Genomic DNA, 15299 nt, shown 5'->3' on the forward strand with positions numbered 1-15299 from the left:
CGTCTGCAAACAGCAGAGATGCATTTCTGAGGTCCCCAAAATGGACCCCTTCCTCTCCACCGGCTGCGCCTCGAGATCCTGTCCATGAATATCGCAAACAGGATCGATGACAAGGGACAACCCTGGCGGAGGCCAACACCCACTGACACCTTACGCCAAGTATTCAGACACAGCTCTCACTTTGGTCATACACACACCAGATGGCACAGCAACATCTGACCACAAAATTCCAATCTGTTTATTTTTCAGTCAAAGAGGATGTTTGTGGGGGGGTTAGCAGCTTCCTTGTTTGCTTGTTGAACTTCCTGAGTCAACAATCAGTCCAGTCTTCTGCCGGAAATTGTTTTGTAAACTCTCCATCACGCAAAACAAACACTGCTGTCCATGGTGCTGAAGTAACAGTATTATAGCCCCGTTTCCACCGAGCAGTACGCTACAGTTCAGTATGCTTTTTTTCTGTTTCCACAGTGAAAAGTTGTGGATGGTACCAACAGAGCTGTTCCTTAGCGTCCCCATGTTTGGTCCCCCCTCTGTTGGGGTACCTAGCACACAGATCTGGTACTAAAAGGTGGAGCTAGAAACCCTGCAGTCTGATTGGTCAGTAGAGGACGGTCACTCTGGTTTTATGTAACCTCTGTTCATACATCAGTAAACTACAACTATAAAATGAAAGAGAAAAAAATAACTTCATTCACTGGGCCGACTGCCGGCAACTTTTAAGGTGGAACGTTAACTTGTAATGTTACTCAATGCATGAGTTGATGACGTGAATCCATCAGCACACCTTAAATTTCACTGTGACAACTTTGAGCATCACTTTAGTTTTTATATGACACACACTTTTAGTAATGACTTTAAAAATATAGATTAATTTGGAGCGGATTATGTGAAGGTCATATATTCTAATCCTCACCTCCTGTGGCTACAGCAACACTAAACCCCTGAGCTTGCCTGAGAAGGACTAAATGCACAAAGCTGCTATTTTTAAATATCCCATGGAGAGAGACTCTCACTGCAGCCTGTTCTATTTTGTTGTGAAAATGTGGGCGTGCAGCCTCGTTCTGTGGACGATAAACCAGGTGCAGACTTCCATCTGTGTCACCGCTGATGAGGAAATACAGCGAGTGCTGGACGAACACACCGAGGGTCTAGGTACCATGTCTGAAGGGTTACTGTTGAAGGTGCTGGACTGAAAGGGTTTGGATAGGCTAGTCCTTTTAACAGCAGAGCTGACAGATGTTTGAGCCACAGACACATTTATACAGGAAGCTGACAACAGTCTGAACTGTAACTGCAGGTACAGTGACCACATATAAAAGAAGGATTTGATGTTATTTATATTAGTACTGGAATCTGGCTGTAAAGAAACAAGCTGCTCATTAACTCATCGATGACGTCACACCTCATCCCGTCCTCGTGTCCCGGGCGGTGACATCACGGGGGAGTTTTTAGAAAGCTCCCGTCGGTGTGTGTGTGTCGGCGTGTCGGTGTATCAGTCAGCATGAGGAACGCGAGGACGCTGCGAGGACTCGTCTCCGCACGGTGTCTTCATCATCATCATCATCAGCAGCAGCAGCAGCAGCAGCGCGAGCGCTCAGCGGGGATCATCGGAGCACCTTTCTCCAAAGGACAGGTGAGTGCACGAGGACACGGTGCAGCCGGGTGCGTCTCTGTGTGTGTGCGCGCGTGAGCCAATTGTTCTTGCTGTGCCGCAGCCTCGAGACGGAGTGGAGAGAGGACCGGACCTGATCCGAGCTGCGGGACTGCTGCGCAAACTGCACGAGCAAGGTGAGGTGTGTGCGCGCGCTCAGATCATCTAATATAAATAAGGAGTTTTCATATTAAGGTAAGATCTTCCTTAAAGTCCATGTTAAGGCTTTCCTGAAATAAAATCAATGACACAACGCATGCATTCTCCTTCAGCTTTCCTTAAATGTTCACTTAAATATTTAAGGTTTCTCCTTATCTTGGTCTTATACTGTACTTAAGGAATCCCTTAAAATTAGTGAAACCATTGCACAAAAGCCTTAAGGGATCACGAGGCTGAGCACAAGCAAAGAAATGGTTATCCTGGAAACTGGAGTATTTTACCACTATAAAATCTCTCAGTGCAGTAACTGCCTTAATATTTTTACTTTACTAAGGAAACCTTCTCAGAGATTCTGTGCAGTACCCTTAACTAAGTCCCTCAGTTTTGGAAAGCTTTGGTGTCATACTTAAGGAGAAATCCTAAGGTGTTCTGTGCAACTGGCTCCTGGTTTGCAGAGGTGGAAGAAACACTAATGCAACTGTGTAAAAATACATCATAAAATCCGACTTAAAAGTAAAGTAAAAATACACAGTGGTATTATATATTATACTAAGGAGTATCAGCTACATGTACTCAAAGTATCAAAAGTAAAAGTACTGGTTTTCAGTGGTGGGACAAGTGCTCAGATCTTTAGTACTTTAGCAGAAGTACTAAAGATCTGAGCTCCAACAATGTTAAAAATTGTCCACCAGAAGTGGAATAATTAAATAAGTCAGTATTATAAAGTATTATTAAGTATTATCAGCCTCATGTAGTTTCAGTATTCTGTATTTCTGCAGTAAAATGTCTCCTGTCAGCGTTGACAGAATCTGTGTTGATGTTAAACTCAACTTTATTAGTCATTACAGTGTTGTAACAGACTGTCTGTGTTCACTGTTTATCTGGGACACGACTTTAATCTGATGAGACTTATAGCTCAGAGCAGGAAGCGTGTGTGTGTGTGTGTGTGTGTGTGTGTGTGTGTGTCTAAGTTTTATTAATGGCACACATCAGACAAGATCGGAGAGGCATCCGACCTTGATCCTCATGACAGCACACGCACAGGCCACAGAAATAGATCTGTGTGTGTCTGTATGTGACTCTGAGGTGTGTGTGTGTGCTGTGACACAAAAACCGGAGCTGATTGGAGAACTGTGGGTTGAACCAATACGTGACCGACAAATGAATTATTTGGTCGTTTCGTTTGGAGGACGTGACGTCCTGTCTTCTTATGGACGGGAGACATCCGTCCAAGCTAAAACAGAACACGTGTGAGTGGCGCTCACAGGGACAGAGGAGTTTGATGAGTCACTCATTTCACCTGCAGCAGGTTGTCCTCTCTGCAGAGACCTGTTTACTTTGCATTGCAAAATGAAAAGATTTACACAGAGACTGAGAGATGATCTACTGACGGTTAATGTTCACACAGAGACTGTTGTGGAAAAAACAACCAGCCTGTCACATGTGCTCAGTGCGAACCTGCTCTCATCTGTGAAGAGAACGGAGCGCCGATGGTGGACCTGCCAGTTCTGGTGTTCTCTGGTGAATGATGGAGCTGCACGGTGCTGGGCTGTGAGCACAGGTCCCACTAGAGGACGTGGGGCCCTCATGCCACCCTCATGGTGTCTGTTTCTGACAGTGTGGTCAGAAACATGCACACCAGTAGCCTGCTGGAGGTCATGTTGTAGGGCTCTGGCAGTGCTCCTCCTGTTCCTCCTCACACAAAGGAGCAGATAGCGGTCCTGCTGCTGGGTTGATGCCCTTCTACGGCCCTGTCCAGCTCTCCTGGTGTAACAGCCGGTCTCCTGGTGTCTGGTATCAACCTGACTGGGCTGCAGGTCCCGCCTCATGCTACCAGTAGTGACAAGGACACTAGCAGAAGGATAAGGAGAGAGCAACTGTCTCATGGATTCTATTACAAACTCCAAGAACTGCCCAGCTGCAACATCAAGGCTTCCACTAGTGAGAAAGAGAGAACTGATTCAGGTTATTGTCTCACTAATGTTACTGATACATCACCATTAAACTCTGATTATCCAGTTGCACCCACTCTGAATACCAGCCGACAGGCCGGGTTTACACTGTCATCGCTGCAGCTCTCATACAGGAGCTCGTATTTGCAGGAGAGTTATGGAGAAGGCCAAAATACACCACAGCCAGGAGCACAACAAACTGGCTGACCAGTGACACACACACACACACACACACACACACACACACACACACACACACACACTCTTCACTTCCCTGTCATTTCCAAAAAGGCCTAAAGTCATATTTACAACCATGACACAAAGCGCAGCTTAAACATCCGACTCCAACACGCCAAACCAGCCGAAAAATAAACAACCTAAATTCTTTCTGTCTTTTCCGCAGCCTCCATGTTTGTTTCTTGAACCTCCTGATTAACGGATCTGTTCAGTCTTCTTTCCAAAAATAGTTAATTTCATATGTAAGACATTGCCTGCAAATGATTTGGTTTTACGGAGCCTCTCAGGGCTTCTGTCATACAAAGTAATTTGCTTGGCATCATGTTTAACTCAAAAACATATTTGCTGTTACAAATTTGTTGTATTTAACTGTAATTTCCAGCTGATTGTAACCTTTGCTTGTCTCAACTCTGATGTTCAGTAGAAAAAAATAAAGGATAGAGAGAGGAAGAAGAAATAAAAACATGATTTCTGTGTTCATATATAAAGGCTGTGCAGTGAAGGATTATGGGAACCTGGTGTTCGAGGACGTGGTGGACGATGAACCGGTGGGTCAGTTGAAACGTGTGCGGGCGGTGGGCAGCGCCAACCAGAGGCTGTCAGAGAAAGTGCAGGCTGTGAAGAAGGATGGACACACGTCAGTGATGCTGGGAGGAGACCACAGGTGTGTCTCAGTACTAATACACTGTAAAAAGTCCTGCACTGAAAATGTTAGTTGAGTAAAAGTATGTGGTGGCACTTTATTTGAATGTGCGTGCATGAGACTGACGTGACAGCATCATGAACATGAAGGAGTCTTTGTGAATGTTTCTGGATGTTACGTGTCATTCAGGCAGTTTGGTAGAGATGTCTTTGTTAGGTCAACTTGACATTAACCAGGACATCATAACCTGTGATAAACATGGCAGGTCATGAATATTTATATAAAGAAAATGTTGGCATTTTTTTCTGCAAATCACAGATGTGTTTCATACATGTCATATCAGTGTTTCTAAAGTGACATAGTATATGGGCTGACTTCATCATGTGGAGGTGGAGGTGACGGATGATGGTGACACCTCTGTTCAAGCTCAACAAACAGCAAAACCAGTTAGTTTTGAACAAATCATCGCTGCATTTAGCCACCAAACGTGGGTGTTTTTAGCAACCTGTTGCTGTGTTTCCAGCTGAGATAGTGGCACAAAACTTGGTTGTATTTTATTTAGTCATTGCTATGTTTCCAGCTGGGAATGTGCTACGCAAAGCCATTGTTTTTTTAGCGATTGGGCTGCATTTCCAGCTCCCTTTTAGCCACCAAATGTGGGTGTTTTTAGCAACCTGTTGCTGTGTTTCCAGCTGAGATAGTTGCACAAAACTTGGTTGTATTTTATTTAGTCATTGCTATGTTTCCAGCTGGGAATGTGCTACGAAATGCAGTTCTTTCCTACTTAGTCACCGCTATGTTTCTAGCAGGGAATGTGCTACAAAAAGCCATTGTTTTTTTAGCAATTGGGCTGCATTTCCAGCTCCTTTTAGCCACCAAATGTGGGTGTTTTTAGCAACCTGTTGCTGTGTTTCCAGCTGAGATAGTGGCACAAAACTTGGTCGTATTTTATTTAGTCATTGCTATGTTTCCAGCTGGGAATGTGTTATGCAAAGCAATTGTTTTTTTAGCAATGGGGCTGCATTTCCAGCACCTTTTTAGCCACCAAATGTGGGTGTTTTTTAGCAACCTGTTGCTGTGTTTCCAGCTGGGATTGTGCTACGCAAAGCAATTGTTTTTAAGCAATGGGGCTGCATTTCCACCTCCTTTTTAGCCACCAAATGTGGGTGTTTCTATTGGCCCATTACTATGTTTCCAGTTGGGATAGTGCCATGAAATGCAGTTGTTTTTTTAGCCACTGATGGCCGCATTTCCAGAGAATTTATTGCTATCAAAATATGATAATTTCCAACCATAATTGGTTTTTATGCCTAAACCTGATCACACTTCAACCACAGCTTTATTAAAAAGTAAAGTTTCAGTGTAGCCGCTATATAATAACGTACAAATGTATCCGTGGTTTGCAGAAATGCGCAATGCCAATCTTTTTTCTGGTGATTGGGTTGGTGTTTTCCTTGACATCAACTAGAGTGATACAATTTTGACTTGTCGTAAAGATGTGATTAGGATTTATTATGCGGCTAAATTATTTTAAATACCCAAACGAAAGCATTAGACAAATCAAGAGATAGTTTTTCTTTTATTGTATTTACACAGGTGTCATGTCATGTCATGTCAGTCTCATGTACACCCATTCAAATAAAGTGCTACCAAGTATGTAATGAAAATGTAATTAAAGTATTGAAAGTATAAAAATGTCCCCTGTGACTAATACATTATTGTATATGAGTGTGTGGAAAAATCTCAACATGTAAAAAGCTGTCAGGTAAATGTAGTGCAGCAGAAGTAAGTAAAGTAAGTAAAGTTCAACTACTGAGGTACTTGAATAGATTTTAATATAGTGGAAATGTTAACCCCCTCTTCACACTTAAAGTGTATTCAGTGTCTGTTATTTATCACACGCTGCTGACTTTAATGTAGTGAATAGCTGAACTGACTCTGGTGTGTGTTCAGTAAAAAAACAGCAGCGTCACGTCTGTCAATCATCCACCAGCAGGACACACGGTCCACTTCAGCTCAGATCAAACAGAGTGATCGATCAGTTCAGACAGTCAGTCTGTGCTCAACACTAAACTGTTGGTTCACACTTTTAGATTTAGACTTGAACTGTCCATCAGAGCAGAATACAAACATGTTATTTCTCAGATTAAAGACTTAATGGAGAGACGTTAATCATATTTACCAGTGAAATAAAAAATCTAAAGGATAAATTCACCTTCAATTGGATACGGTTGATTTTGCTTTAAAGGTTCTTTTCACATCAATAAAACCTGTAAACTTAATTTAAAAAGCTTAAAAAAAAATCTCCTTTTTTTCAACCATTAAACCCAGTATTCAGATATCTATTTAAAGTAGTAAAACCAAAGGGCAGAAATTCTCTGTTACAAGAATGCCTTCATAATTTTCTACAAGTACAGGTATTAGCTTCAAAATATATTTATAGGACCAAAAATAAAAGTACTCGTTATGTAGAATGGCCCATTTTAGAATAATATATAATATATTAAAGGATTGTAATTATTGATGCATTAATGTGTTCATCACTTTAATGTTGCAGGAGCTCATTTTAATGACTTTATACTGAAATGACAGAAAAATGAAATAGAATACAAAGTAAAAGTAGAATCAAATGAAAATACTGGAGTAAAGTGTACTTTCTATCCAGGACTGACCAAAACCATCTTCTAGAATGATGTAATGTTTTGAGTGTTTCCATGGCGACATCTCTCTGGTTTGTCATTGGTTCATCAGTCTGGCGATCGGCTCCATTCACGGTCACTCGGCGGCGGTCGGGGAGCTGAGTGTCCTGTGGGTCGACGCCCATGCAGACATCAACACGCCACTGACCACGTACACTGGAAACATGCACGGACAGCCCATGTCTTACCTCCTCCACGAGCTGCACTCAAAGGTCAGTTTATTAGGGACACGTGGAAGGAACCCGCTAACTGTGTCTGTTAGTAGAAGAGTTTGTCTACGAGTCTTTGAATTGAACCGAAAGAGTGAAATTGACACCTCAAAGTAGTCAACCTGGGTTATAGATAAGATATGAGAAGATATAAGTTCATTAAAGATACGATATGATTCAGTGAGACAATATTACAAGATACGATACAATATGATGCGATGTAATGTGATGCGATGATTCGATACGATTAGGTACCTTATGATATGATGTGATTCGATACTTTAAAATAAGATATGATGAGATAAGATTTGCCTTTATTGCTCTCCAGAGGGGAAATTCAGGTAAGTGTTGTAGCACCACAAAGACAGAAGTAAGTACAGATCACCAGAAGAAGAAAAAGAAGAGGTATATAAAACTAAACAAAACCAGAAGTAAAAATAAGAAGACAAAATGACGAGGTAAAGTGACAGGGTTGTGATAGTACAGATAGTTTTGAATAACGTAATGTAGAATAGCGTAAGGTAACATAACGTATCATAATTACTGTCGTTTTTTCTGTCATCAGATTCCCGCCCTGCCGAACTTGTCGTGGATCAAACCGTGTGTGTCGGCCAAAGACCTGGTCTACATCGGTCTGAGAGACGTGGATCCAGCAGAGCAGTAGGTTTTTAGACTGTCGAGTTTTAGATTTTAATTTCACTTCCAGACATTGCTGACACTCGGTAATAGTCTCAATAGTCTTTTACTGTTTCCAAACAGCTGTTTGACTCCAAAGATTGACTGAGATTAATTTGAATCTACAGTCAGCAGCTCTGTGAGGTTGTAGTCAAACACTGAGGTGCTCTGAGCTAAATGTGCGAACATTCAAATGTTTATCAGGTAATAATTTACTTAATTTATTCTCTACAAGAAAATATAAACAAATTTCCAGTGGTGGAATTGAACAATGTACTTGTGGATTAATCTAAAGTAGGCTGATTTGACATTTATATTTAACATTTATATTTAGACTATAAGAATAGATTTAATTAATTAGATTTAACTAAAAATTAATATGTAAATTTAACATTTATATTTAACGTTTAGATGTAGCATTTAGATTTAGATTGAATATATAGACTAGACTTAACATTTGGATTCAATATTTAGATTTAGCATCTACATTTAGATTTAAAATTTAGATGTACCATTTAGATTGACTATAAAGACTAGACTTAGCATTTAGATTTAATATTTAGATTTGATATTAAGATTTAATATTTAGATTGACGTTCAGTGACATTCAGTGATTTAATATTAAGACTAGATTTAACACTTAGCTTTGGCTTTAACATTTACATTTAGCCTCTAAATATAGATTGAATTAAAGCTGCAAGCAGCGTTTGGCGGGACCTCGCACTCGCGCCCGTTTCGGCCCCCAAGTTAAGTTGTCACTGTGAATTATTTAGAAATATCAAATATATTGCCACAAACATCAGAAAATCCTTACAGAGCTGAACGTTTTAATGTTTGAATGCTTTCTGTAGCTGTAGGTATGGATAAGTGATGTCACGATATGCAAATTAGATGAGTGAATTTCTTCTCATCAGATTCCTCGTCCTTTATTTTGAGGATGAGATGACAAAAACAGCACAAAACAAAAGAAATCTACTGTGTAAATATGTTCAAAATGTTGTTTTACTGAGCTTTATGAAATCCAATATGGTCACCGCCTAATGACACCACAATATGCAAATTAGATGAGTGAATTTACTCCAGTGACAAACTTTGGGTCATGATGAATAGTTTTCTCATTTACAGTATGCCTTTATCTTTCACCACTTTCAAGCCACAGCCTTTTGAAATGTTGAAATGAAAATGGAATATTTTCCTCAATAAACTCTGGCACCTAATGGGTTAAAATGGAGTTTGTGCCCCTGTCATGTCTGCATGTAAGATTTAGACACACACACACATCATGTTTCTGTGAGTTTGTGTGTGACAGCGGTTGCCATGGTGATGAAGTAAGTGCACCTGGCAGAAGAGCAGAGAGAGTGACAGAACACAGAGAGACCTGTTTTAGTGGAGATTTAACTCCTCGAAGAAGTTCTTCCCATTCCCAAACCGCTGGTCCAATCATCAAAAAAAAGTAATGGTGAGAGAGATAAAGTTATAAAGAAGATCTGTTTAGCAGCAGTTGAGCTGTCACGTGTCCCTGTTTGAAGGCGATATGATAAACAATGTAGGAGGAGATGTGTTTTTTTTGAGAGCACGTTTGAGGTGAAATCTTACTTTGAAAGGTCAAGTAGCTCACTTCCTGTTGGAATTAGGTCATGGGTGTCAACGCGTGATTTGTAAGTCAAACACACCAGTTTTGGTTTGATCTTGATACGACATTCCTACGGGCTGCAGTGGCCAGTTTAGTGCACCTATGTGGCGCTAGAGAGCCCATTTTGGCACTGTAGGGGTTAATAATGTGTGTGTTCTGTTTCAAATGAAGTTTCTGCTGCTGTAATCTGTCCTTTAAAGATTGTGAGACACACAGACCAGAGAGCCCTGTGGCTGTGTCTGTGTGTGCAGCCGTTGTCATGGCGATTAATGACTTGCCCGCACCTGTGGCAGACACAGACACGTCAGGAGAGCAGATCACCAAAGGCTGTTTATAAAGGGATTTAACTCCTCGAACAAATGCTTCGCATACCCAAACCGTTGGTCCAAGCAAGAAAATAAAGTGATTTTGAGAGACAGCCACGTCTCGTGAACGCACGTGTCGCGTTTTATATTTCTCGAGTCAAAAATGTGGTCAGGGGAGCGAGTTTAAAATGTGTTGCACCTCAGCTATTTCCAGAAATTTCTCCTCTGAGTTTACATGGGAGTGAATGAGAAAAAAATCAGCGCTCCCTTCGCTTTGGAGCCACTCAGCAAAAATGTGTACGTGTGAGAGATTCCATGTCAACATATCTGTGAGCTGGACAAATTTTCCTACGTTTTGTGGTATAAATTGTGTGTACAATGAAAATTGTGGCCATGGCAGCGAGTTAAAGACAAAAGTTTTAGACGATTTTTAGAGCCCTCTCCACTCTAGCTCACAGCATTCCATGCAATACACACCCATTGTAAACTGAGAATTTCTCCACTTTTGCTCATGGTACTTTGAGAGGCACAGATGAAAAACGGTAAAAGATATGAAAAAGATGAAAACATGAGTGAATAGATGAGACCTGTGGCAACATTTGAGAGTTGGAATGGAGTCTGTAGCACAAAGTATGGAGACGCTATAAATGCTAGAAAAAGCCCTAAGATTGGTCTCTTTCTCCCCCCTGCTGCCATTCATTTCCCATGGGACAGCTTTCGAAGATCGTCAGGACGTTTTTCTGACATCTCACCTTATGGAGCCCATAAAATCCAAACTAAGCGAGTAATGAAAAAGTTACAAATAACTTTTGATTAGAACGAGTTGATCTGTCATGTGTGCAAGTTTGAAGCCGATTGGATAAGCGGTGTATGAGAAGAAGATTTTTTAGGAAAGGCAGTTTTAAGGCAAAATCTTACTTTGAAAGGGCAAATAGCTCACTTCCTGTTGGATTTAGGTCAGGGGTGTCAGCGCGTGATTTTTAGGTCTTCATGAGACGAACACGCCACTTTTAGTTCCATGTTTCTACGACGTTCCTACAGGCCGTAGCGGCCATTTTTGTGTGCCTAGGTGGCGCTAGAGAGCCCATTTTGGCACTTTAGGGGTTAATGTTATGATTTTCTAAAATTTTTCACCAGTTCTGATGTGCGTGCCAATTTTGGTGAGTTTTTGAGCATGTTTAGGGGGTCAAATTCCAGTTCAAAGAGGCGGCGGGAGAAAGAATAATAATAAACGGAGCAAAAACAATGGACTGCTGTGTGAGCAGTCCTCTGCCTGTAGGCTCGGTCCCTAATTAATATTTTTAACATTCAGATTATATTTCAATATTTATATTTATCATTTAAAGGTTGTTTAGATTTAGATTTAATTTTTAGATGCAGATTTAACATTGAGATTTAGCCTGTTAATATAGATTTAATTATTATTTTCAACATTTAGAAGTAACATTCCTTGACTCGTCCAAATTAAACATTTAGATTTAGTTTTTAATATTTCGATTTTACATTTAAACCTAGCGTTTAGATTCAACATTTAGATATAACTTTTTTTTTTACAAATAAACACATTGTAAATATGTAAATATTTACATATAACATGTTTTACATGAATTTGCGTCTTAAATGTGAGGAAAATTTGCTAAATATTCAAAATATATCAGCTAGAATATTGTTAGGCTACAAAATTTTAAAATTTGGCAACCCATAGATTACACTTACATACTTTTACTTTAAGGAAATATATAGTTTTTGAACCAGCTCTGTGTCACTGCAGAGTGAGCAAAAGTCTGCATGGTGACCGACCTTTGCTGGTGGATAGGTGGGGAGCTTTGGGCACTCACGGCACAGGGAGAAGCCAAACACTGTTTATCTGCTCTCACTGCGACGACACAGAGCTGGTTGAAAATCAGCAAAGTGACGAGACGTGTGGGGTTTTTTCACAGTGTGGTATCAGTACTTTTACTTCAGGAGAGGATCTGAATGTTACTTTGTGGAAAGCAGAATATTTTTAGTGGTACTTTGTTGGTGAGCCGTCTTGGCTCCGCAAAGATTTCACACCACTTATCTGTCTTTTTGGTCAGAAGCGTTGGTGCCCACTGGTCAACAGTGAAACAGCAAACAAGTCAGAATAAAATAATAACTCATGTTTCTTTTATTTTTCCAGCTATATCCTGAAGCTTTTAGGTGTGAAGGCGTTTTCCATGTCGGAGGTTGATCAGCTTGGCATAGCCAAAGTCATGGAGGAGACCTGCGACTACCTCTTCGCCAAGTAAACTTTTATTTTGTATCTAAAGACCTACTAGCACTCTGAGGAGCCACCTGAGCAACTATCGAGCATTCACTAAACAACAGAGTTGAACTCTGCATGAAAACTTTTGAAGAAGACTGTGTGACATGATCAAAAGCTCTAGAGCAGTCACTAAATGATTGTAGTGGTGAGAGTCAGTTATACTCACTCTGCACGTTATCATATTAATATTCATAATAAATGTTTTTTTTATTATTTGAACAGAGTAAAGAAACCGATCCACCTGAGCTACGACATCGATGCCATTGACCCATCTGTTGCCCCGGCAACAGGGACATCTGTAGTCGGAGGGCTATCCTACAGAGAGGGAGTCTACATCGCTGAAAACGTGTGTAAGACAGGTACGACTCAGTCTCGGAACGTGTCTGCCACTTTAGACTTCTGCATGACTGCCAGCCAGCACCATTGATAAAGACCGCTGCTAGCTAGCTAGCACACCCATGGATGTACTCCACAGTCCCTCCCTCTCACTTCCCACCACTCTGAAATTACATAGCTGGAGAGTTTTCTGATCCAGCTAGGAGTCAGGGGGCGGTCCAACCACTGAAAGTCCATCTGTGAAATATAACAGATACTGTAGCTTTAAAAATAGCAAATTAGGAAGTTAAAAGGAAACATTACTGATTTTCAGCCAGCACTGTGTCATAGCAGTGCGTGCATGCAAAAGTCTGGTGGACCTCCAGTGGCAAATGAGCTGCGAGCGCTCGTGGCACAGGATGGAAACCAAACACCTGGAGCTCCCCCCTCATTTGCCGGCTCAAAGTCCCGCAGACCTCCACTTGTGGATCAGTGGGAAGCCAAACACTGTTCGTCTGCACACACTGCGATGACACATCTGATTGAAAATGCCCTTTAAGACTTTTTAAGAATACAAAACCCCGACTGTTTGATGAAGTGTCCCCTCACACCTGTGCTCGTCCTGCAGGTCTTCTGTCAGCGGTGGACCTGGTGGAGGTGAATCCTCTGAGGGGCCAGACCGAAGATCAAATCCAGTCCACGGTTAACACGGCGGTGGATGTGCTGCTCGCCTGTTTTGGACGTCTCCGTGAGGGAAACCACCCACCAGATTACCGCTTGCCCGAGCCTTGATGGGTAGGGGACGACACCGGCTTCTCCGACTGCTCTGATGGACACCTGAACGTCTCTGATCACCTGCAGGAACTAAAGGGACAATCAGATTTTAACTTAAAGACCTCAGAGATGATTAAACTCCGTGATGTCAAGGAAGTGCAGAAGTCCAACCTATGGCGCTTTAAACCAAAGATGCTCCTGTGGACGGAACGCTCGCTCTCTGCTTTCAGGAGGTCAATTTTAAAAAACAACAAAGCATAAATTATGTTATTTATTGATTGTTTCATCTCTGAACTGTCAGAAGAGTAAAAGAGTGACTTGTGAAGACTTTGCATTAAAGTGATGTAAAGCAGCAAAGCAGAAAAATAAATAACAAGCAATTGATGGTGAACATTGTCGTCAGTGTTCTGTTGATCAATTCACTGACCTATTGACGAACTGTTTGATCTGTAAATTTAATGAAACTACCTCAAATGTGAATTCACCAAAATAAATTAAAGACAATGTTTTATTATCTGAAAATGTAATAAAATAAAATTCATCCTGTTAAAATCAAACAATCAGTGAAAGTTTATAATGTTTATGCTACTACAGTCTGTAACCATGGTGATGAAGTCAAAGAAGGTTGAATGTAACTAAGTATATTTGCTCAAATACTGTAAAAGAATATTTTGTCAGCAAAAAGACCATTTCTGTATTAATAACGTGTGTTACATTGAGTTCTTGAAGAAAACTTTGCTTCCTGCACAGTGAACGAAGAATCCAAAAATTGAAATAAAACAAGGCTGCGTTCAACAACAGCAAAACTATATGAAAACACCTGTTTAGAAACTCTCACACGACTCCTGCAGGCTAATCCAAGTCTCATTTATCAGCCTGTTCCCATCCAAACTTGTCAAATACCAACACTCTGACAGTGATCTGGGCGTCAGATACCAACGCACAAAGGCACCTGTCGCGGCCGTATAATATGCACCGGGCGGCAGCAGTTGTTGATGCAGCGGCCACCAACCAAAGTCCTCAAACACAGGTGCTAAGTCGGTGGATGCAACTGACTTTTAAAGGGTAAATTCCGGTCTGTAAATAAGGTTGAATCTAAGTTACTTCCTGTCAACCTTTATTTTGGGTGTCCCCTTTTTCTTTTGATCCTATGGAACTTTTATTTTGACGCTTCTCCTGGCGGAAACAGGATATTAAAGCATAAAAGTTTGAGAACAAAGGAGGGAAGACACACAACCCACGCTGACACTGGGAGAACATGTCGGAGCACCTGGAGGAAACCTACGCTATCATGAAGAGAACATGTTGGAGCATCTGGAGGAAACCCACACTAACACGGGGAGGACATGTCGGAGCACCTGGAGGAAACCTACGCTGACACAGGGAGAACATGTCGGAGCACCTGGAGGAAACCCACGCTGACAAAGGGAGAACATGTCGGAGCACCTGGAGGAAACCCACGCTGACACAGGGAGAACATATTGGAGCACCTGGAGGAAACCTACGCTATCACGAAGAGAACATGTTGGAGCATCTGGAGGAAACCCACACTAACACGGGGAGAACATGTCGGAGCACCCGGAGGAAACCCACGCTGACACAGGGAGAACATGTCGGAGCACCTGGAGGAAACCCACGCTGACAAAGGGAGAACATGTTGGAGCACCTGGAGGAAACCCACGCTGACACAGGGAGAACATGTCAAATAAAATGAAATAACAAATAACACACAAGTAGATTCCAGTGTTGAGTTTGAGTAT

The 15299-nt window shown here is 41.4% G+C and overlaps 1 protein-coding gene across 1 annotated transcript; it reads left to right on the forward strand.

Annotated features, from left to right (window-relative positions):
• The first annotated feature begins 1236 nt into the window (after positions 1-1236).
• arg1 (arginase 1) lies at positions 1237-14096 on the forward strand. Its single transcript, XM_033611474.2, has 8 exons — positions 1237-1633; positions 1716-1788; positions 4489-4663; positions 7394-7553; positions 8116-8210; positions 12325-12429; positions 12673-12809; positions 13394-14096. The coding sequence occupies exons 1-8, from the start codon at positions 1502-1504 to the stop codon at positions 13555-13557; spliced, it is 1041 nt and encodes a 346-aa protein (XP_033467365.1). The 5' UTR covers positions 1237-1501; the 3' UTR covers positions 13558-14096.
• The last annotated feature ends 1203 nt before the right edge of the window (positions 14097-15299 follow it).

Source organism: Epinephelus lanceolatus, chromosome 21 (genome assembly GCF_041903045.1).
Source record: "Epinephelus lanceolatus isolate andai-2023 chromosome 21, ASM4190304v1, whole genome shotgun sequence".
NCBI classification, from domain to species: Eukaryota; Metazoa; Chordata; class Actinopteri; order Perciformes; family Serranidae; genus Epinephelus; species Epinephelus lanceolatus.

Bases quoted from the DNA above. Each gene is read 5' to 3' on its own strand.
- arg1 (XM_033611474.2), top strand. From the start codon at position 1,502: ATGAGGAACGCGAGGACGCTGCGAGGACTCGTCTCCGCACGGTGTCTT. The intron at 1,789-4,488 runs GTGAGGTGTGTG...TCATATATAAAG, and splicing joins GCGCAAACTGCACGAGCAAG to GCTGTGCAGTGAAGGATTAT. The intron at 12,430-12,672 runs GTAAACTTTTAT...TTATTTGAACAG, and splicing joins TGCGACTACCTCTTCGCCAA to AGTAAAGAAACCGATCCACC.